This window comes from Setaria viridis, chromosome 8 (genome assembly GCF_005286985.2).
Source record: "Setaria viridis chromosome 8, Setaria_viridis_v4.0, whole genome shotgun sequence".
Taxonomy (NCBI): Eukaryota; Viridiplantae; Streptophyta; class Magnoliopsida; order Poales; family Poaceae; genus Setaria; species Setaria viridis.
This window is the reverse complement of record NC_048270.2, coordinates 28345449-28369367: the sequence shown is the minus strand read 5'-3', so window position 1 is coordinate 28369367 and position 23919 is coordinate 28345449. Positions and strand designations below refer to the sequence as shown.

The 23919-nt window shown below is 46.5% G+C and overlaps 1 protein-coding gene across 1 annotated transcript in view; it reads right to left on the bottom strand.

The window, feature by feature from the left end:
- Positions 1–23919, bottom strand: part of LOC140220270 (uncharacterized) — a 46873-nt gene that overhangs the window by 13336 nt on the left and 9618 nt on the right. Inside the window, exon 2 of the mRNA XM_072290288.1 lies at positions 218–232. Within this exon, the coding sequence (XP_072146389.1) occupies positions 218–232 (15 nt within the window). The remainder of the gene's footprint in view (positions 1–217; positions 233–23919) is intronic.

Sequence of the window (23919 nt, the reverse complement as noted above, 5' to 3'; positions counted from 1 at the left end):
TTGTTGGATTGTATTTCTTTGCGCTGGTGCGTGGTTTAGTCTTTGATGGAATGCCCTCGGGAGGCATCCTTGGCCGCCTTATATAGGCTGACGACCTAGGTTTACAAGTTGGTTTGGATCTAATCCTAGTCGGTTGTTATATGGAAAGCAATCTGAGCCGGATTACAACATTTATCCGCAATATCCAAGCTGATTTGAATCGCTCAGCCTCCATGACTTGTGCTTTAAGTATCTTCACTTTCTTGGCTCGCACGTTCTGGTCGGGTGGGTCCGCTTGTCAGGACTGGCCAGTACCCAGGTCGGTGGGGACCCATGGGGTACCCATATCTCTTAGTGTTTCTCAATGCGATTTTGCAGAAGGCAATCAATCCAACCAAGCTACTAAAGCCACAGAATGATGTGGTACAATGTCTTGTCAGCTTTGAGTTGGTATTTCCACCTTCCTTCTTCAATATTATGACACACCATCTGGTTCACTTAGTCAAAGAGATTACTATTGTTGGTCCATTATTCCTGCACAATATGTCGCCTTTCGAGAGGTTCATGTCAGTCCCAAAAAACTATGTTCTTAATCATGCCCATCCAGAAGGAAGCATCGCCAAGGGATATAAAATAGAGGAGGGCATTGAGTTTTGTGTTGATTTTATTGACTCAATTAATTCAATTGGGGTTCCAATATCATGCCACGAGGGGAGGCTACGTGGAAAGGGCACCCTTGGAAGGAAATCAAGTTTGAGCACTGATATTAATTTGTTCCATAAAGCACACTTCACGGTTCTACAACAATCGTTCTTGGTGGCTCCGTATATCGAGGAACACAAGCAGAATCTATTTTCCTAATTCCCGACGAAATCCGATGCCTAGATTACACGTCATCACATGGATACTTTTTCTACTTGCTTGCGTCAACACCTTATGGGTAACTCCACGATTCACAAACAACTCGCTTGGTTAGCTAGGGGACCTTCTAGCACAATCGTGAAATTCCAAGGCTACGAGATAAATGGTTTTACATTTTACATGAGGGCCCAAGACCAAAAAAGCACCAACCAAAATAGTGGTGTCCGTATAGATGCCATAGACATCAATGAGCTCAAGGACTCATATTATGGTTTCATAATGGAGATCTGGGAACTCGAATATAGACTGCTAAACATCCCTCTATTTCATTGCCAATGGGACAAGCTGATTGGAGGTGGCATAACGAAAGATTAGTACGGAATGACAATAGTGGACCTGACCAAGACTAGATACAAAGATGAACCATTCGTCTTTGCGAATGATGTGCATCAGGTTTCTATGTGAAGGACATGTCTACCAAATCCAAGAAAAATTCAGAAGATAAAGAAAAACCATGCGAGCCAAAGTGCCACATAGTTCTTCCAAGTAAAAGAAAAATTGTGGGAGTCGAGGACAAAATAGACAATTCAGATGATTACGATTAGTTTGATGGGATGCCTCCATTTGCTGTCGTAGTTGACCCAAGCATCATGCTAGCTAAAGAAGAGGCTCCATACTTATGTCGCGATCATGACCAAGGAACTTTCATCAAGAAGAAGTTTTTTAACGTTACATTGTAATGCTCTATGGTTATCAGAACCTTTCTATTATATTTTAGTGATGTGTAAAACTCATTTATGTAATGCACTATATGTGATCATCCTTTATGAGAGTTTTTGGCTCATCACATTATTATTCAATCAATATAAACAATATTATATAGTTAAAATATTAACTTAATCACATAAGTTAATAGGATATACCGATTAACGCATTTTTGCATGTTCAAATTATTTAATACAAGAGTTTGTTAATCATTTGATGCATTAAAATAATTATTATAGAACTATATGAGGGATATGGGTACCCCACAGGTCCCTTTCGACCAGGATATTGGCTAGATCTAACAAGTGGGCCTGCCTGACCAGGGTGTGTGGGCCAAGGACATAAAGATACTTGGAGTACAAGACAAAGCAACCAGACAGATCAAATCTTCCACGATATTGCAGGACATGTATTGTAGTTCAAAATATATTTGATAATTTAATATATGTTTCCATGTTCAAAATATTGAATTTTTCGGTTTTTGTTCAACAATAGCATAGAAAATAACTTAAAACATATATAAATTAAAACTACAAAACCAATTATAAGCACCAAGGGAAACGAAAAAGGAGGGGCCGCTAGTCCGATCTGGTAATAGCAATAGGGACTAAAGGCCCCCCTTTAGTCCCGGGTGGTATTACCACCCGTCGGATTTGGTGACCAGGACTCCACCTAGGGGCAACCCAGATGGTTGATTTTTTAGGTAGAGAGGATCGCAAAACCATAAACTTGATGGTAACGCAAGGTACAAGAAACAAAGATTTATACAAGTTCAAGTCGCCAGTGTAGCGTAATACCCTACACCCTGTGTTGGGGGTATTGTATTGCGCCCTGCACTCAGGTGTTGGTTGTTGTGTTGAGGGATTGGCTGTCCTCCTAGGGGTACCCCTACGTGCCCTTATATACTCCGAGGGGTAGGGTTACATGGTGGGACCTCTAGTCGGTTACTATAGATGAGATCTAGTCGGATTACAACTGCTTGTGGGGAGCCCTAGATTCTGCCTTCTTCACCAAGTTGTGCTAGCCCATTAGTGGTCGGCTGGACCCTCCATGTGGGTACCCAGGTATCTATAACCATCAAGCCCCCGAGTGATGTGGAGCCGAATGGCAGCCTGACGCGAATGCTGAGTTGGATAAGCTTCGCCCGAGTGCGTTCATCGTCTGGTTGCCAAGAAGCTACACAGTGCTAAAAGAAAAATCCTTGACCTTATAGTCTTTGTCTTGTGAAACGCTATGGACGCATGCCAAGTAATATCTCGCGCCCACCACCGAGCATGGGAGGATGGCCGAGTCGCAAGAAGGCGCTGAGTCGCCTCCCACCCCGAGCCTAGGGAGGTTGGACGAGCGGTAGGAGGCACACCGAGTCATCTGCGGTGCCCAAGCCTCGAGCTTGGGAGGTCGGCCAAGCAATAGGAGGCACGCCGAGTCGTCTGTGGCACCCAGCCCCCAAGCCTAGGAGCAGGCCGGGTCGCGGAAAGCACGCCGAGTCACCTCCTGCACCCAGCCCCAAACCTGGGAGGTCGGCCGAGTGGCAGGAGGCATGCCGAGTTGTTTGTGGCACTAGCCCCCAAGCTTTGGAGCCAATCGAGCTGCGGAAGCATGACGAGTCGCCTCCCACACCAAGCCCCCAAGCTTGGGAGGTCGGCCCAACAGCTGGAAGCATGCCGAGTCACCCCTCGCCCTAAGCCAAAGAGGTCGGCCGAGCAACAGGAGTCACATCGAGTGGTTACTGAGCTATAAAAGGACAATACAAACATTATGTAGCATAATGTAGAATATTGAATAACTCAGAAGTTTAATTAGCGTAAAAGTAAATCATTGCGCATCCTGCTCTTGTAGGCTATGTAATTTTGTTGGGTAGTTAGCCTGTTAGGTTTAAGCACCTAGCCTTGCTTAGTTAGTAGTCTGCTGAGAGAAGATCTTGAGCTTGTAGACAGGGCATCACAAGATGAGTCGAGATTTCACAGATTAACGTGTGTGCTAATCTAGTACTTTAGCAACCATTAAGAGAGACGGACAAGCCGCAAAGCAGTCAGAACTATGCGGGAAAGCAAGAGCATGTTATAGGCACTCATAGGGCGCAGCCCAGACTACCCATGTACTGGATGGACCAAGATGTATAAGAAGTCAGGGTGTGACCGAATTGGTTGGCAGAAGTCATGGGACATAGAAAAGCTGGGGCCTATTGAGATATACGGAAGACATAAATATTTAATTGAATATATACTTAGCTTGATTCATGGTCGAATTGGAGAGACAGCATCGTGCCCGAGCAGTTGTTGACGAAGCTGATGCCGGGTCCGAGTGGTAGGAGTGGTCGGCGGTGCTGGCTGTAGGGGAAGCAATGCGTGGTTTCCTGTTGCCGAGTCGATGCGACCATCAGGTAGTTGCTGCGCTTGCACTAGGGCGTTTGTGGTTATGCTGTTGACCCACCTTCAAGCGCACTTCCTCATGCATGAGCTTCGAGCTCTGATCCGCACCTGGGACAGCACCATGTTTCATTTCCCAAAGCACGGCAAAACAGCCATGCTTGCACCACCTTAAAGAAATAATAGATTATAAAATAAAGTAGCAGATCGGATCGGGTATATAGAACAAAAACATGAAAGCAAAAGAATCTCACTAATACATGCGTGAATCCTAATCCGTCCACCACGCACGTGCTAGAGGCAACCGAATCACCCACGCATGGAGGCCAAGGTGATACTTGCTGACACAAAGTTGCATCTAGGACGCGGCACGTGTAATGGAAGTATGACGGCACATCGGGAAACACTTGATTGCGGTGACAGAACTCGTGCGCACAAATCAGAAAATGAGAGGCTGGTGTGTGATTAGAATGACTCACCTATTTTTGTTGATGGTTACTACCATCAAATTCGCTAGGATGATCTCACTATCACCCCTACCTAGCATGCCAATTGTCAGATTTGGTGACCGGCAGTCCACCTAGGGGATACCCGGATGGTTGATTTGTAGGCAGAGAGGATCGCAAGACTATAAACTTGATGGTAATGCAAGGCACAAGACACATATATTTATACAGGTTCGGACTGCCAGTGTAGCTTAATACCCTACGTCCTGTGTTGGGGCGATTGTATTGCGCTCTGCGCTCGGATGTTGGTTATTGTGTTGAGGGATTGGTTGTCCTCCTAGGGGTACCCCTACCTCCCCTTATATACTCCAAGGGTAGTGTTACATGGCAGGACCCCTGATCGATTACTATAGATGAGATCTAGTTGGATCACATCTAGTTGGATCACAACTGCTTGTGAGAGCCCTAGATTCTACCTTCTTCACCAAGTTGGGCCGGCCCATTAGTGGTCGGCTGAATCCTCCGTGACGGTACCCTGGTATCTATAACCGTCCCTACCCAAGACTAAAGACCCTTTAGTCTCGGTTGGCAACTTCACCCAGGACAGAAGGGGTGGGGGTATAAATATCTTCTTCATCGCCCCCTTCTTCCTCCTCACTTCACTCCCCGATTCGCCGCCTTGTTGACATTGTCTCTGCTCCACCCCAGTCACCACGTCCTCGTCCACGGCCGCCGCGTCCGCTGCTAGACCCCATCGACGTGTTGTGCTGCCCCGTCCTCCTCCGTCGCCGCAATTCCCCATGCCTCTCCATCGTCCTCCTGCCCGGCCACGCTGCCACGGCCCCTCGGCCAGCCCTGACACACCTCACTATCGTCATTGACCACACAGGTGGCCTGATCTCCTCCGTGCGCGTCATTCCCTCGATGCCACCCCTCTCCAGCGTTGGCCAGCTGCCACACCGGCTACAGATGCTGCCTTATCCCTGGCCGTCCCCTCCGTCCACCGGGCCTCCTTTATCGCCCCACGGCTCGCCGCACGCGCCATGCCCATCCTCGGCCTCCAACACATGCTTAGAAAATTAGTACAAATGTATCTATGATGAAATGCTTAGAAAATAGTATAAATGCTTGGAAATTAGTATAAATGCTTGGAGATTAGAAAAAAATAGTAGAAATTAAGTAGGAATTAGTATAAATGCTTGGAAAATTACTACAAATGCTTAGAAAATTTAATGTATTATTTCATGTGTATATTTCAATAATGTGTATAAGTTTCTTTATTATGATTCCATGTGTATAAGTTTCCATGTATAAGTTTCTTTAGGATTCCATGTGTATAAGTTTCCATGCATATGTTTTTTTATTATGATTCCATGTGTAGAAGTTTCTGCGTATAAGTTTCCATGCATAAGTTTCTTCATGATTCCATGTGTATAAGTTTCCATGTATAAGTTTTTTTTTAAGACTCCATTTGTATAAGTTTTCATGTATAAGTTTCTTTTATGATTACATGTATATTTCAACTTGAGGCAATCATTAATTCAATGTATTTATGATTACATGTGTGTATCATAATTAGTTGAGATGGGCGATGAAGAGGATGAATGTAACAACTCTACCTAAATTAAGTGCTTTTAAATATAAACCAGTGGTTAATCACTAAGTAAAGAGGTGAAATGACTATTTTAACCCTAAGAAGCTCTTTTTGGAGTTTAAAATAAAACTTGAGATTTTATATGCAAACTTAAATTTTTGCCCAAATAAGAGTTGTAAAGCTTTTAATTTCAAACAACTTCTGTTAAAGGCACTTTAACTAATTCGGAGTGGGAGGAAGTCAAAAACAGGAATCAAAACCGAAGTACTAAAGAACTCTATAAACCCCCTAAGTCCTGGAATTCAAGTTTTCCTCCAACTTTGCAACCTGTTATCTCACGATTTCATATCTAAAATCAAGTCAGGCCCTTAATAAAAGTTATAGTCCCTCGAGTATGTTCCAACTTTGTTACACTGACCCAGGTCCAAATCGAATCCGAACCTGTTCAACATCTTGGTCAAAGTTGGGTAGAACGGTCAACTCAGCCCCTGAGCACAACAACATCAACAGCTTGAGTCTGGAAAACTGCTCAGAGTGCACCTCTTGGCGAGGGCGTTCCTCCAAATTTCTAAACTAAACTCAAGAAATACCCTAAATAGAAGTTGAAGTCCTCAGTTTGTAAAGAAACTCCTTCAATAATGCTAAAGTCTAATTCAACTTAGAAGTTCCCCAAAAATCGAGTCAAAGATAGCTAAACCTGTGAAATTCCACCTCTCCGGCATGAGATATCTCCAAATCCTTTCACAATATGAACAACCACCTTAAACCAAGTTTGAACCACGTCTAGAGTTGAACAAGTTTGTTTAAAGGAGTTTTGAAAGTTGAGTGGCAAAATCTTGAGAAAGGAGCTCCCAAAGCTGGTCGGGCTTACTGCCCCAAAGAGCGTCGACCCCCGTGCGCCGGGGCATGTTCGCCCGCGCGCCGCGCGGCTGCCGGCCACCGGCACCTCGCCGGCGCCCTATCCACGGTGAGACAGCGACAGGGCGAGCCCCGGTGCCCAACCCGTGCCTGCGACTGGACGGGGCGAACGCCGGGCTGGCCAACCGCCAGCCGCGCGCTTGCCTTCCCCCTGCCGCGTATCTGCTCTGCCCAACCCGCATTTCGCCCGCCCGCCGGAGAAGCCGCCATGCCGCTGACGTCCCGCGCCTCCACCCGCTCGCCCAACCCCCGCGGTGGCCCTCCGCTTCGCCCGCCCGACAGACCGGAGGCGCCCAGACACGCACCACCCGAGGCCAATCGCGGCAGGAGAACGCCCGGAGCTCCGCCTCCCCTGCACAATGGCGCCGCTGGCCAATGGCCGCCTCGCCCACGCACGCGCCGCTCCCCGGCCTTATCCTCCCGCCACCGGAGCCCCGCCTCGACCCTCCGCTGCACCGCTGCCCTATAAAAGGGTCACACTCGCCGTCAACGCCACCCTTTGCCACCGCCTGCAACCGCGCCCCTGCTTTCTCCTCTGCGCCGCTGCTAGGCTCCCGTGGAGGTCACACCTCCAAGCCACCCCGCACTCCGGCGACTTCTCCGCCCGCTTCGCCATCCCTCCGCGCACGTCTCCGAGCAGCCCGTGGCCTCCCCGACGCCACGGTGTGCCGGAACGCCGCCTGCACCGCCGCCCGCAAAGCTCTGTCGCCGCCGCCGCTTTCCGACCCCCGCTGGCCATCTCCGTCGCTCCAACCCCGCCAAACCGAGCTCAGGTGAGCCCCTGCGCTCCTCCGGCCACTTGTTGCCCCATCCCCGGCGAACCGCCGGGGATTTTCTCGCCGCCGCCGCGCGCCCCCCGGGGATGACATTGCGTCTCCCCCATTCTTTCCAGGGGCCTGGGCGCAAAACTTAGGGACCTCTGCGTAGTTAACCCGTAGACTCAGGGGGTAGCTTGTAAGTTTACCACGCCTTTTTCTTTTAAATAATAAGCAGGAATATAGTTAAATTTTGTAAATGCCCAGTAAATCATAGAAACATCATAAAAATGCCAAACCAATTTTGTTAGAATCCTTGCTCTATCTAGTTCCTAAGAAAAATTAGTTTGCCCGTGTTACTGTTGTAAATAATATCCTATGCTTTTAATCATGGTTTAAGCCTTTTAAATCCTAATAAACAGAAGAAAAGTGAGAAAAATGTAAAACCAACTCTGTGATGCTTGTTTCTATATGTAGAAGCTCAAAAAAATGGTTAGGGCTCTGGCCTAGCACTTGAAGTCACTGATTTAACTTTAATTTGAGAATCTAAGATTAAATCTTCCTTTTTATAGAAGTTTTGATCCAGGGCTCAGAAAAATATGAAACTAGTTGGGTTAATTTTGTTTTGCTGTGTAGTTTGCAGGAAAAATATAAGTTGTTGTGCAAATAAGAAAGAAAAACACCTTCCTTGTTAAGCATGTCTAATTAAAAGGAAAATAGAGTAAATAGTTATCCTTCTCCAAAAATCATGGAAAATTCATCAAAGCTCTTGTAACATACCCTTAACCTACTGGTTAAATTTCACCTTCTGTTGCACTGTAATTTTGGAGATAGAAAAAGTTAAGCTCATACTACCTTTAATAATGAAATGCATGTAATTCCTTTTTGAGTCATCCAATGGCTCCCAAAATTTTACAGTAACTTAGTGATGGCTTAAGTGAGGTGCTGTAATTTCATCAGTGCCTTTAGACACTGTTTGGTTATGAAGTCATTTTGGTTAACTAATCAACCTAAAGGAATAAAAGAAAAGCACAAATCCTAATACGATAAATAAGTGGAAATTGAAAGAGGTACATAAAAACATTCAGAAGAAAGTAACTCTCCTAATACACTTGAACCACCCAAACATTCAGAGGCCGGGATTATGGAGCATTGCATGCCAAAGGCAGTTGGCCCTAACACGTGCCTACGGGATCGATGGGGACGGTTGACAAATGAAGCGACCCCTCGTGGTGCGCGGATGTCGTGAGATTAGGTTTGTCATGCATGGTTAATAAATTCGAATCGATTCATCTACCTCTCACAGTTTGGGACTGCTTGATTGCTATTCTGCACTGAGTAACGATGGAACATGATGACCTGATTAAGTTGATGCTTGTTCTTTAATTGCTTGGAAACTATGCTTACTTAGTATAAGTTGCTAATCTAGATTGGATAAAGAACATAGAACTTGAGCTAAAATATTGAAAGCAAGGACCTATGGTAGACGCTTTTGGCAAAGCAACCCAGAGCCAGAAAAGCCTTGCATGTCTAGGTCTTGATAAAATAGTTCACCCGACGGGTCAGTCGTGCTGAGTATTAGTTGCTCAGCCTTGTTGTGGCTTAATCTTTTCAGGTGATGTCAATAGTTTGGTTGCTGGCACCACTTGGCCTACCCAGCTCCCTCCGGGCTGGACAGTCGAGTGGGATCCCTCCTCGGACGGCGAGAGTAGGGATTTTTGATGTCATGATCCGCTTCGTCGTGATATCATGTATCGACGTTTAGCTTCCGCTTGTTTTATTCGACTTTTCTAACCTTGCAACTTGTTTGAATTTCAGAAACTCTGATGTAATAAATTGTGGAACTAAGTTAATGTGATGGAATGTTGTAATCTCGGTGCTACTCACCTTCGTGTGAGCGATGCTTCTCGATCCTGTGTATGTGGTTCATCGGATGAAATCCGACGGTCGACCAGGTTGACTTGCTTAAAGTGCATCATTGCGTGTCAGGCGACTTATATGCATTTTAGTCAGGTTAATTTGGGCGGTTCCGCCACAGCTGGCATCAGAGCTCGAAGCACAGTACGGAGAACAACAAACCTGAAAACACTTTTTCTGACTGAAAATTGCAAGAAACGAGTTGAAAAATTCGTAAGTTCATTAAGGATGAGTTTAGTGCGAGAAGCCCTAGGGGAATTTTGGGTCTTTTAAGGTGGCTAATAATTATTGGTTATCTTCTGACTTCCAGCACTTGTCGCCACGTTTATCATACATGTGCCGAGTTCCGCATCATGAGTATGCGAAGGGTGATAGGCATTCGATTCCAACGAGCCTATCATCACGGTTGTTTCGCCACATCTATTATACATGCGCAGGTTCCGTATGTAAATTCATGCGAAGGATGGTATGGTTTGATTCCAACGAGCCTATCGTCACGGTTGTTCACCTATGTTTATTATACGTGTGCATGATTCCGCATCACGAGAATGCGAAGGGTTATATGGTTCTATTCAAAGGAACCTATTTCCACGGTTGTTGCGCTGTCCATGCAGTGTTAAACGCATGGGTGCCGTTTCTATAGTGAACGGTAATGATTGTGGACGCTTTCATGAGTGCTAGCATGGAAGGTTCAAGTTGTGATGTGTTTTTCTGCAGGTACACTAACTACGTTGCGTACAAAACGATGCCTAGCAACTCGATTAGTTATTATAGTGAGAGTCGTATTGTTGCCTTGCCACCGGCACTAACCACGTAAGTCCAAAGATTTTTGGAAATTATTTTGGTTGTGAGGACGACTAGGACGTGCATGCATTGTGAAATAAAATTCTCAACCTAAAGAAATAAAACCAAGCTTGTGTGTGTTGTAAAAAGAAATGCACCGCGCTAAGGATTGTCTAGCTGTCCTTGTTCCACCATGCAAGTTTTAATAAAATCTTTCAGGTTGTTCCACATGATAACTCCAGAAACTTTATATAAAAAATTTGTGTTAAATCTCCCAAATAACTTGCTGAAAATTTTTCGCAAAGTGCTACCACTTGGGTTGAGAGTTGTGATCAGTTTTGTGACCCCCTGTTGGCTGTTAGCCCTGAGTGCCCACCAGTTGGAATCCTACTGTTTCGACCACCCTAAGGACTTTTTCTGCTAGGAGTCCCTTAAGCAAAGTTTTTCAGAACTTAATAAAGAACTTGGTGGTAAAATTCCATCTTTATTAGATCTCTGGTTTTGAAGTTATGTTCAGTTTACTTTGGCTCGGGTTTGAAAAATTCCAGCATGTACACTTAAGGGAAATATGAGATTATCACCCTGTTAGGTCCTGTTCTAGCCCTACCTTTGAATACCAAACTTGTTACACACAATATAAAGAACATTCTGGTAAAATTTGAGAAATTTTGGATGAATACTTGCTGAGTTATGAGCTTTTCTCTAACTGCTAGACATATATTTTGATTTCCAAGTGTTAAGTCCGTTTCTCACTTGTCCTTTGGTTACAGATGGCTCGGCCTGTGCACGTTGCAGTCGGTACAGATGGCACCACCTACTCGCGGTGCCTTCACTACGAGGGTTTCCCAGCCGTACTATGGGATACCCTGTGCTCCTTTAGGTACCCGTCACCGCCGGTTTACGCGGGACGTGTGTACCAGGACCACGGGATTCCTCGGAGTCGCGTGCACGTGCGGGTGCCCTCGCCTCCGGACCAGCCACAGTGGCCGCTTTTGGAGGCTGTAGCCGAGGGACACATGCTACAGGACACCTGGGAGTTTGCAGCCTTGCAGACCCTGACACAGTTCTGCCGGGCACACCCTCTGGAGATTGTATTGGACCCGATTGGGTTGTTCCCTGCCCGGGATACAAGAGACCCGGACTGGTTGGATCGTATGGAGCACATGGATTTACTTGGTGTTATGGATCCCCAGCGCACGATCTTTGTCTCAGCTCGTTGCCTGAACATGTTCTATAGGATGGTTGAGATGCAGAGCCGAGCGATGACCACGGTGATAGGGATGGCAGTGGCCAACCAGGTTTCCCTCTCTACCATGCAGAGTGGCATGGTGGACCAGTCACTTGAGCTAGTACAGAAGGATGTCCAGATTGCTGAGACGCAGGACAAGATCACTCATTTGGAGGAGGAGATAGTGGATATGGAGCACGATATGGAGATGTTGGCCGACCAGTTCTATGATGTGAACATGGAGCTAGCGAACGCCAATGAGCACCTGCAGGAGCACCACGATGAGCTTAATGCCATTCACTCTTTAGAGATGCAGCAGGATGAACCGATGGCACAGGAGGACGAGCCCGAGGAGATCGAGGGCTTTTCAAGTATGGACTTTGAGGAGGCCTCTCCGCAGCCTCGAGTTGGCGACGCTCACTCTCCTGTCCTCAGCTTTGCCTCCGTGGGCAACCTCGACGACTTCTAGATGTGTTGACTTATTGTTGAGCGGTTCTCTTTTGTTTTTACTCCTCGGCGACCTATATTTTGGCCAGTGATGTAATAGGTTAGCTTGAGTTGAGTATTGGATGTTGAAAAACTGATTCTATGTAGGGTTTGCCATTGCTACCACTTAGTGTAATGTCTGAAAATTTATGGCAGAACTACAGTGACTGTTTCTCCTCAGTTTTACCCCTATCTCCACTCGTTTTTGAGCCAAAGTTTTAATACCAAAGTTGTGCGAAAACTTCTGTTCTAACTACTCGCAAATTTTCAGCTCCTTCGGATCTGTCAAACGACCGTGAGAGCCAAAACCCCACTGCTCAGCTTGCTGAAAAATCAGCCTGGACAGCAACTTGCTAGAACGTCTAAACGACCTCTTTTCCTTCCTTTTCGATCAACAAGCGTAACATGAAAGTGGTTGTGTACGACATATTCTAACCCTCGAACAAGGATGAGAACTTTGTACACTTCGAAGAAGAGATATGCACCTACTCAATAAAAGTTTTGATTGTTGCTTTTGCACGATCGGCAAGACTAGCGTTTAACATTTCCGCACCTAATGTTTCCTTATGGTTAAACAAGCTTTTGGGGTTATGTGACTAATGGAAAGATGAATCTTGTAGATGGCGCATCGCACACGCTCTGACTCTATTCCCAGTGGCAGTGAGGTGCCTCCCCCACCTCCGCCTCCAACCACCCTCGAGGCGATCTTGGCGGCTCAAACTGAGCTGCTAAGGCACATTGCCCAGGGGCAGTAGCAGCAGCCCTAGGGAGGAAGAGCCCATCAGCAACCTCATGTTGCTCGCTACGAGGACTTTCTGGGGACCCAGCCTCCTCTGTTCCACAAGACGAAGGACCCGCTTGACACCGACGCGTGGATTCGTGCTATCGAGTCCAAGTTCTCCCTCCTCACCGCCCATTGTCCGGATGAGAACAAGGTTAGGTTCGCCGCGCAGCAGTTGCATGGTTCTGCCCTCCTGTGGTGGGATCACTACCACGCCATGCAGCCAGCCGACCACGTCGTCAGCTGGGAGGAGTTCAAGACGGCGTTCAGGGGCCATCACATCCCTGAGGGTCTCCTGGAGCGCAAGCTCAATGAGTTCCTGGCTCTCACTCAGGGAGGCCACAATGTCCTGCATTATGCACAGGCTTTCAATGACCTGTGTCGCTATGCAGGCTACCATGTGGACTCCGATGAGAAGAAGAGGGACCGCTTTCGCAGAGGCTTGAGTCTGGAGCTTAAGGAAAGGCTGAATCCCATCAAGGTGGATTCCTATAATGAACTAGTGAACCTGGCCATTTCCTAGGAAGATTGCATGAAGGCCCTCAAGGCCGACATGAAGCAGAAGGCTCCAATGCCGACACCCGGCCCACCTGCCCAGAAATACAGAATGGTTCCCCCACAGGCGTCTCGCAGGCCCGCACAGCCTGGGAGATGGGTTGCTCGACCTCCACCGCAGGCAGCACCTCGTTTCCCTGGATTCCAGCCGCAAGGGCCCCGACCTGCTCTCCCTATGCTGTCGTGCCCAGTTACTGGAAACCGCTGTTTCACCTGCGGGAACCCAGGACACTTTGCCAAGGACTACCCCCGCAACAAGAATCAACGACCCGGTCAGAGCAATGCACTGGGCAACAAGGGGAAGAAGCCGAGGGTTCAGGTCCGACAAGGCAGGCTGAATTTCACCACCCTTGCTGAACTTCCAGAAGGTGCACCAGTGATGACGGGTACCTTTTCTATCTATAACCAACCCGTCCTTATTCTGTTTGATTCGGGAGCATCCCATAGTTTCATTGGGACTAGAACTAGTGCTAAGTGTGGGTTAGATTTCTATCACACAAAAGGTGCATATATAATCTCTACCCCGGGTGGGAAAGTAACTTCACACCAAGTGAGCCGCAAGGTGCCTATCTAGTTGGGGAGAACACTTTTTAAGGAAAACCTCCTTATCCTTGGGATAGAAGGGATAGATATTATCTTGGGGATGGATTGGATGACTCGGCATCGAGTGGCACTAGACATCCCTGCCAGAGCCATCCATATAAATTCACCCATTTATGGTAGCTCAATCATACACTTACCCCACCGAGAGTGCAAAACTTCTTGTGCCTATCCCGTGACTGAAGCCCGTTTGGAAGACATTCCAGTGGTGTGCGAGTATCCCGATGTGTTTCCAGATGATTTGCCGGGTATGCCGCCTGATAGAGATATCAAGTTTGCTATTGAGTTGCAACCGGGTACTGCCCCAATTTCAAAGAGACCATACTGGATGCCACCCGCCGAGCTGGCAGAAATGAAAACTCAGTTGCATGATTTGTTGGAGAAAGGTTTTATTCGTCCAAGTACATCACATTGGGGTTGCCCCGCCTTGTTTGTGAAAAAGAAGGACGAGAGTCTGCGTATGTGTGTGGACTACGGACCCCTCAATGAGGTGACGATAAAGAACAAGTACCCACTACCCCGCATTGATGTTCTATTTGATCAGTTAGCTAGAGCTAGAGTGTTTTCCAAAATTGATCTCCGTTCTGGCTACCATCAAATCAAGATCCGCCCGTGCAACATTCCTAAGACTGCCTTCTCTACACGGTATGGACTCTATGAGTACTTAGTCATGTCATTTGGGCTTACTAATGCACTGGCTTATTTCATGTACCTCATGAATTCGGTGTTTATGCCCGAACTCGACAAATTCGTCGTGGTATTCATCGACGATATCTTGGTGTACTCGAAGAATGAGGAAGAATATGCAGAGCACCTTCATACTGTACTCCAATGCTTAAGAGATCACCAACTCTATGCCAAATTCTTGGGGCACACCATATCCAGAGACAGCATAGCAGTAGACCCAAGCAAAGTGCAAGAAGTAATGGACTGGAAGCCGCCCACTTCAGTTCATCAGATTCGAAGTTTTCTCAGTTTAGCAGGTTACTACCGTCGTTTCATTCCTAACTTCTCAAAAATAGCTAAGCCCATGACGGAACTGCTGAAGAAGGGAGTTAAGTTTGTGTGGAGCGACAAATGTGAAGAAGCCTTCCACACCCTGAGACAATTGCTGACCTCTGCGCCGATTTTAGCTCAGCCAGACACCACTAGGCCATTTGAAGTATATTACGATGCCTCTGGCACTAGACTTGGTTGTGTTCTTATGCAAGACAGCCGAGTCATTGTCTATGCCTCGCGAGCGCTACGGCCACATGAGTTGAATTACCCTACCCATGATCTTGAGTTAGCAGCAGTCGTTCATGCTCTAAAAATATGGAGGCATTATCTTATGGGAACTCGATGCAACATCTATATAGATCACAAGAGTCTTAAGTATATCTTCACTCAAGCAGACCTCAACATGCGTCAGATAAGATGGTTAGAATTAATCAAAGATTATGATCTAGAAGTGCATTATCACCCAGGCAAAGCCAACGTAGTTGCAGATGCTCTCAGCCGCAAGATCCATTGTAACTACTTATCGGCGATTAATTATGCCAAGACCTTGTGTCATGAAATGGCTAAACTTAACTTGGAAATTGTTCCCCACGGCACCTTAAGTCATATTTCTCTGGAGCCTACCCTGCATGACCGAATAGTTTTAGCACAATTGGAGGATGAAGAGATAAACCTTATCAAGGAGAAACTCGCATAGGAGGATGAATAATATAAGCATTTCCAACAAGATTGGAAAGGAGTTGTACATTATGAAGCTCGACTCGTTGTTCCAAATGATCCCGATCTTAAGAAACAAATTCTGGATGAAGCACACCTTTCCAGGTTTTTGATTCACCCTGATAGTACCAAGATGTACCACGACCTCCAACAAAATTTCTGGTGGAGTAGGATGAAACCCGACATTGCACGATATGTTTCAGAGTGTGATACTTGTCAGCGAGTCAAAGCAAGCCACTTGAGGGTAGCTGGCCCCTTGCAGCCGCTGCCTATTCCCTCGTGGAAGTGGGAGGACATAAGTATGGACTTTATAGTCAGACTACCCAATACCTCTCACAAGCATGATTCCATATGGGTTATAGTAGACCGACTTACCAAAACAGCGCATTTCCTTCCAATACACACCACCCACACCATACAGAAATATGCAGAACTGTACCTTGATTGGATTGTTTCCTTGCATGGTGTACCTAAAACGATCATCTCTGATCAAGGTAGTCAGTTTGTAGCACACTTTTGGGAGCAGTTGCAGTTTTCACTCGGCACTAAGTTGATTTGTAGTTCCACATATCATCCTCAAACCGATGGACAAACTGAAAGGGTTAACCAGATTTTGGAAGATATGCTACGCGCCTGTGCCATTCATTATGACAAGAATTGGGATAAGTGTTTGCCATTAGCGGAATTCTCATACAACAATAGTTACCAAGCCAGCCTGAAAATGGCACCTTTTGAAGCCTTGTATGGATGGAGATGCCGAACCCCGCTAAGCTGGTCGCAACCCGGAGAGCGAACAGTGTATGGACCTGACCTGGTCATGGAGGCCGAAGAAAAAGTGAGAGTTATCCGCGAAAATCTGAAGGCCACCCAGTCTCGACAAAAAGAGCTATTCCGGTCAAAGAAGAAGACCTATCCAATTTGAGGTTGGGGATTTTGTATACCTGCGGGCTTCACCGACCAAAGGCGTACAACGTTTTGGAGTAAAAGGAAAGTTGGCTCCGCGCTATATTGGTCCCTATGAGATTGTAGAAATTTGTGGACCCGTAGCGTATCGAGTGAAACTCCTAGAGAAGATTGCAGCGATACATGATGTTTTCCATTTCTCACAACTCAAGAACTGCATTCGGGTTCCAACTGAAATCATTACCCCGGAAGAATTGGAGATCGAACCCGATTTATCATACAAGGAATATCCTGTTAAGATCCTCAACTAGAAAGAAAGACATACTCGTAGGCAAATGGTAAAAATGTACAAAATTCAGTGGAGTAACCATACCGAAGACGAAGCGACATGGGAGACGGAAGAGTATCTCAACGCTAACTTCCGCGGTTTTCTTTTCGATCAGGGAGGTACGTTGCACCGGCCACACTAGTTCCTTTCTGCACTTGAATCTTGGGGCAAGATTCCTTTAAGGGGGGTAGGCTGTAACAACTCTACCTAAATTAAGTGCTTTTAAATATAAACCAGTGGTTAATCACTAAGTAAAGAGGTGAAATGACCATTTTAACCCTAAGAAGCTCTTTTTGGAGTTTAAAATAAAACTTGAGATTTTATATGCAAACTTAAATTTTTGCCCAAATAATAGTTGTAAATATTTTAATTTCAAACAACTTTTGTTAAAGGTACTTTGACTAATTCAGAGTGAGAGGAAGTCAAAAATAGGAATCAAAACCGAAGTACTAAAGAACTCTATAAACCCCTAAGTCCTGGAATTCAAGTTTTCCTCCAACTTTGCAACCTGTTATCTCACGATTTCATATCTAAACTCAACTCAAACCCTTAATAAAAGTTGTAGTCCCTTGAGTATGTTCCAACTTTGTTACATTGACCCAGGTCCAAATCGAATCCAAACCGGTTCAAAATCTTGGTCAAAGTTGGGTAGAACGGTCAACTCAGCCCCTGAGCACCACAACGCTAAGTCTGGAAAACTGCTCAGAGTGCACCTCTTGGCGAGGGCGTTCCTCCCAATTTCTGAACTAAACTCAAGAAATAACCTAAATAGAAGTTGAAGTCCCAATTTCTGAACTAAACTCAATTCTTAAGTCTAATTCAACTCAGAAGTTCCCAAAAAATCGAGTCAAAGATAGCTAAACCTCTGAAATTCCACCTCTTCGGCCGAATTTTGGCCAAGTCCGGATTTCCAGATTTTTGGCAACATTGGCACGAGATATCTCCAAATCCTATCACAATCTGAAAAAACACCTTAAAGAAAGTTTGAACCACGTCCAGAGTTGAACAAGTTTGTTTAAAGGAGTTTTGAAAGCTGAGTTGCAAAATCTTGAGAAAGAGCTCCCAAAGCTGGTCGAGCTTACTGCCTGAAGGAGCCTCGACGCCCGCGCGCCGCGCGTCGCATTGCCGCCAGCCACCGGCAGCTCACCGGCGCCCTATCCACGGCGAGACAGTGACAGGGCGAGCCACAGCGCCCAACCCGCGCCTGCGACAGGACGGGGCGAACGCCGGGCTGGCCAACCGCTGGCCACGCCCGTGCCTTCCCCCTGCCGCGTATCTGCTCCCCCAACCCGTGCTTCACCCGCCCGCCGGAGAAGCCACCACGCCGACGACGTCCCGTGCCTCCGCTCGCTCGCCTAACCCCCGCGGTGGCCCTCCGCTTCGCCCGCCCGACAGACCGGAGGCGCCTAGACACGCACCACCCGAGGCCAATCGCGGAAGGAGAACGCTCGGAGCTCCGCCTCCCCTGCCCAATGGCGCCGTTGGCCAATGGCCGCCTTGCCCGCGCACCCGCCGCTCCCCAGCCTTATCCTCCCGCCACCGGAGCCCCGCCTCGACCCTCCACTCCACCGCTGCCCTATAAAAGGGTCACACTCGCCGTCAACGCCACCCTTTGCCACTGCCCGCAACCGCGCCCCTGCTTTCTCCTCTGCGCCGCCGCTAGGCTCCCGTGGAGGTCACACCTCCAAGCCACCCCGCAATCCGACGACTTCTCCGCCCGCTTCGTCATCCCTCCGCGCACGTCTCCGAGCAGCCCGTGGCCTCCCCGACGCCGCCGGTGTGCCGGAACGCCGCCTGCACCACCGCCCGCCAAGCTCTGCCGCCGCCGCCGCGTTCCGACTCCCGCCGGCCATCTCCGTCGCTCCAACCCCGCCAAACCGAGCTCAAGTGAGCCCCTGCGCTCCTCCGGCCACTTGTTGCCCCATCCCCGCTGGCGAACCGCGGGGGATTTCCTCACCGCCGCCGCGCGCGCCCCGGCGGCGACATTGCGTCTCCCACGTTCTTTCCAGGGGCCTGGGCGCAAAACTCAGGGACCTCTGCGTAGTTAACCCGTAGACTCAGGGGGTAGCTTGTAAGTTTACCACGGCTTTTTCTTTTAAATAATAGGTAGAAATATGGTTAAACTTTGTAAATGCCCAGTAAATCGTAGAAAAATCATAAAAATGCCAAACCACTTTTGTTAGAATCCTTGCTCTGCCTAGTTCCTAAGAAAAATTAGTTTGCCCGTGTTACTGTTGTAAATAATATCCTATGATTTTAATCATGGTTTAGGCCTTTTAAATCCTTATAAATAGAAGAAAAGTGAGAAAAATGTAAAACCAACTCTGTGATGCTTTTTTCTATGGGTAGAAGCTCAGAAAAATGGTTAGGGCTCTGGTCTAGCAATTCAAGTCACTGATTTAACTTTAATTTGGGAATCTAAGTTTAAATCTTCCTTTTTACATAAGTTTTGATCCAGAGCTCAGAAAAATGTGAAACTAGTTGGGTTAATTTGTTTTTGTTGTTTAGTTTGCAGGAAAAATATAAGTTGTTGTGCAAATAAGAAAGAAAAACACCTTCCTTGTTAAGCATGTCTAATTAAAAAGAAAATAGAGTAAATAGTTATCCTTCTCCAAACATCATGGAAAATTCATCAAAGCTCTTGTAACATACCCTTAACCTAGTGGTTAAATTTCACCTTCTGTTGCACTGTAATTTTGGAGATAGAAAAAGTTAAGCTCATACTACCTTTAATAATGAAACGCATGTAATTCCTTTTTGAGTCATCCAATGGCTCCCAAAATTTTACAGTAACTTAGTGATGGCTTAAGTGAGGTACTGTAATTTCATCAGTGCCTTTAGCCACTGTTTGGTTATGAAGTCATTTTGGTTAACTCATCAACCTTAAGGAATAAAAGAAAAGCACAAATCCTAATACGATAAATAAGTGGAAATTGAAAGAGGTACATAAAAACATTCAGAAGAAAGTAACTCTCCTAATACACTTGAACCACCCAAACACGACCCTTCACTTTCTTTATGCAACTCTAAGTTGCAAGAAACTGTATATGTACACAATCGCCATAAAAATCGAGCTGAAGTTTAAAACAACCACTTTCGTTTGAAGTTAAAGAAAGTTAAACCTTGTCAAAGTGATGTGGCTGTCATGCGACTTCCTTGTCTTTAAGCCATGCCTTGTATCATTGAGTAAACGCGCGAGTACAACTAAACTCTTGCATATGCATGTCGTATAGAAGCAAATCTCGCCGACGGAACCTACGAGCTCGACCCAGCACCGGAGGAAGACCCCGCTGCGGAGCTTCACCACTTGGAAGGCGAGCCCAAACCAGATCAAGACCCCGAGGACCCGCTAACTTTTCCTAAAGGCAAGCCCCGGTGCATGAATTTCCTATTTTACTTTATGCCAATTGTTGATGGTTATGATTGTGCATTTATGTTTGTAGGAGTTGATTAAAACCGTAGATGCATGAACATTAGTACCTTGTTTTGAATACTAGTTGCTAAGTTCGAGTAGTTGCCATACTGAATAGGTCCCGGTAAAAGTCGAGTGATTTCCTGTCACTCGCGAGTTATAGGAGTTGAATGTTTTATTTATGTTGCAACTATAAGGATGACGGACGGGGTCGGGCTTATGTTCGATACTTGGTGGTTTTCCCCGTCTATCTAAATGAATTTGATCTAAGGTCGAAACATGTCGGAGTTCATGATCAAGTGTTTGAAAGTACAAATCTCATACCTAGTATAGGATGGGGAAGCCTAGTACCTGATTGAACTGGGGCATGGCATACTCCCCTGGCTGTCCTTGGAACGTCGTTCCCATGGTGCATCATGTGGGTGCAAGTGCGGTCATAGTACGGCAGAGGCCGAGATTATGGAGCATTGCATGCCAAAGGCAGTTGGCCCTGACACGTGCCTAAGGGATCGATGGGGACGGCTGACAAATGAAGCGACCCCTCGTGGTGTGCGGATGTCGTGAGATTAGGTTCGCCATGCATGGTTAATAAATTCAAATCGATTCGTCTGCCTCTCACAGTTTGGGACTGCTTGATCGCTATTCTGCACTGAATAACGATGGAACATGATGACGAGATTAAGTCGATGCTTGTTCTTTAATTGCTTGGAAACTATGCTTGCTTAGTATAAGTTGCTAATCTAGATTGGATAAAGAACATAGAACTTAAGCTAAAATATTGAAAGCAAGGACCTATGGTAGATGCTTTTGGCAAAGCAACCTAGAGCCAGAAAAGCCTTGCATGTCTAGGTCTTGATAAAATAGTTCACCCGACGGGTCAGTCTTGCTGAGTATTAGTTGCTCAGCCTTGTTGTGGCTTAATCTTTTCAGGTGATGTCAATAGTTTGGTTTCTAGCACCACTTGGCCTACCCAGCTCCCTCCGGGCTAGACAGTCGAGTGGGATCCCTCCTCGGACGGCGAGGGCAGGGATTTTTGATGTCATGATTGGCTTCGTCGTGATATCATGTATCGACGTTTAGCTTCCGCTTGTTTTATCCAACTTTTCGAACCTTGCAACTTGTTTGAATTTCAGAAACTCTGATGTAATAAATTGTGGAACTAAGTTAATGTGATGGAATGTTGTAATCTCAGTGCTACTCATCTTCGTGTGAGCGATGCTTCTCGATCCTGTGTATGTGGTTCATCGGATGAAATCCGACGGTCGACCAGGCTGTCTTGCTTAAAGTGCATAATCGCGTGTCAGGCGACTTATATGCATTTTAGTCAGGTTAATTTGGGCGGTTCCGCCACAATGAAAGGTACCTAATGGAGCAGATTATTGCTGGCGCTCGTGGCTCAAACGTTCGAAGAACCTACACCGAGGATGAGGGTATCCAGGTTGGCATGTTCCTCAACATGTCCGGTGATGGCAATTATGAGCACGAGCACGGCAGTGAGGGTAGCCAGGCGAACATATTCCTCAACATGTCCGTTGTGGGCAATGATGAGCACGAGCACGACGTTGATGACAATGCGGAACAAGACATTTCCGAAATGGAAGGTTTGGGCAAGGTATATATCATTTTCATTGTTTTACCCCATCTAAAACTTCATTTCCGTTATTTCTATGTACTAATTCATAACGAATCTTGAACTTTTTAGCCCTCTGGATTGATGAAGCGAAAGAAACTGCAAGGTTCGGACAAAGATAATGGAAGGAAGGCTTCCCATCTATCGTTGTCGAAGTCGTAGTCGGGCTTCAGTGTGAACCTCTTCCTCGGGAACTCTTAGACACTCCCTCAACTATGAGATGTGAAACACCGGGTGCACTCCAGCCATGCTTTCCAGTAAGGCAACCTTGTAAGAGAGATCTCCAATTCACTTAACCACCTGGTAAGGTCCCACAAATCTCGGCGCAAGCTTTCCTTTAATCAACAACCTCTTGGTTCCACGGAGCGGTGAGACTTTGAGGTAAACATGGTCCCCAACCTCAAAGGATAAGTCTCTCCTCCTCTTGTCTATGTAGCTCTTCTTGTGACTCTGAGCAATCTTTAGATTCTCTCCAACCTTTGTCACGTTCTCTTTAGCCTCTTTGATAGTTGCTAGCCCAAAGAGGGTCCTCTCTCCAACCTCGGACCACATCACAGGTGTCCTGCACTTCCTTCCGTAGAGGGCTTCAAAAGGTGACATCTGAAGGCTAACTTGGTATCCGTTGTTGTAGGAAAACTCGGCAAAAGACAAGCTGCGCTCCCAGTCATTGCCATAGGTAAGCACATAAGGTCTCAGCATATCCTCCAAGATTTGGTTCACTCTTTCAGTCTATCCATCGGTCTGTGGGTGAAACACTGTGCTGTACTCCAAGGTAGTACCCATAGCCTTGTGAAAGCTCTTCCAAAACTTGGCAACAAACTGTGGTCCTCTATCAGACATAATACCCTTAGGTGCTCCATGTAACCTCAAGATGTTGTCCACATACAGATCTGTGAGCTTCACCGGTATAAAGTGAGCGATCTTGGTGAGCCTATCCACAATCACCTAAATTGAGTCATTTCCCTTCTAAGTCCTGGTCCACAAACCTTGGTGAGCCTATCCACAAACCCACAATGAAGTCCATAGAGATGTCTTGTCACTTCCAAACTGGTACGTCAAGTGGTTTAAGCAGTCCCACCCATCTCTGGTGCTCAGCCTTCACTCGCTTGCAAGTATCACAACAGGCGATGTGGATGGCTATGTTGACTTTCATATCTTTCCACCAGAACCTCTCCTTCAAATATTGGTACATCTTCATGCATCCTGGGTGAATAGAGTACCTCGAGTCGTGGGCTTCCTTCAAGATGGACTCACGTATAGCTTGATCCTTGGGTACACAAATCCTGTCTTTCAGCCAAACAGTGCCTTTGTCATCCATTCGGTAGTCAGTTGCCTTGCCTCTTTTCATCTGCTCTTGAACGGTCACAATTTCTGAACATCAGGCTTGTGCCTGTCTAATCCGATCTTCTAGGTCATAGGTCACTTGTAGTTCACATAGCTATCCATGCTCAACGATTTCCAACTTAAGCTTCTCCATTTCTTTATATAGGGAAAGTTTCTTTCCTTTCACCATCCGGTTGTTGCAATAGGCTTCCTGCTTAGAGCATCAGCCACTACGTTGGCTTTTCCTGGGTGGTAGTGAATCTCCAATTCGTAATCCTTGATTAGTTCCAGCCACCTCCTTTGCCTCATGTTCAGCTCAGACTGTGTGAAGAAGTACTTCAAGCTCTCGTGGTCTATGTAAATCTCACACTTGTTGCTAATTAGATAGTGCTTCCAAATCTTGAGAGCATGCACTACAGCTACCAAATCCAGATCATGTGTTAGGTAGTTCTCCTCATGCTTCTTTAGCTATCTAGATGCATAGGCCATGACCCTTCCTTCCTGCATCAACACACATCTGAACCCTTCCTTGGAAGCATCACAGTACACCACAAAGTCTTTCTTGATGTC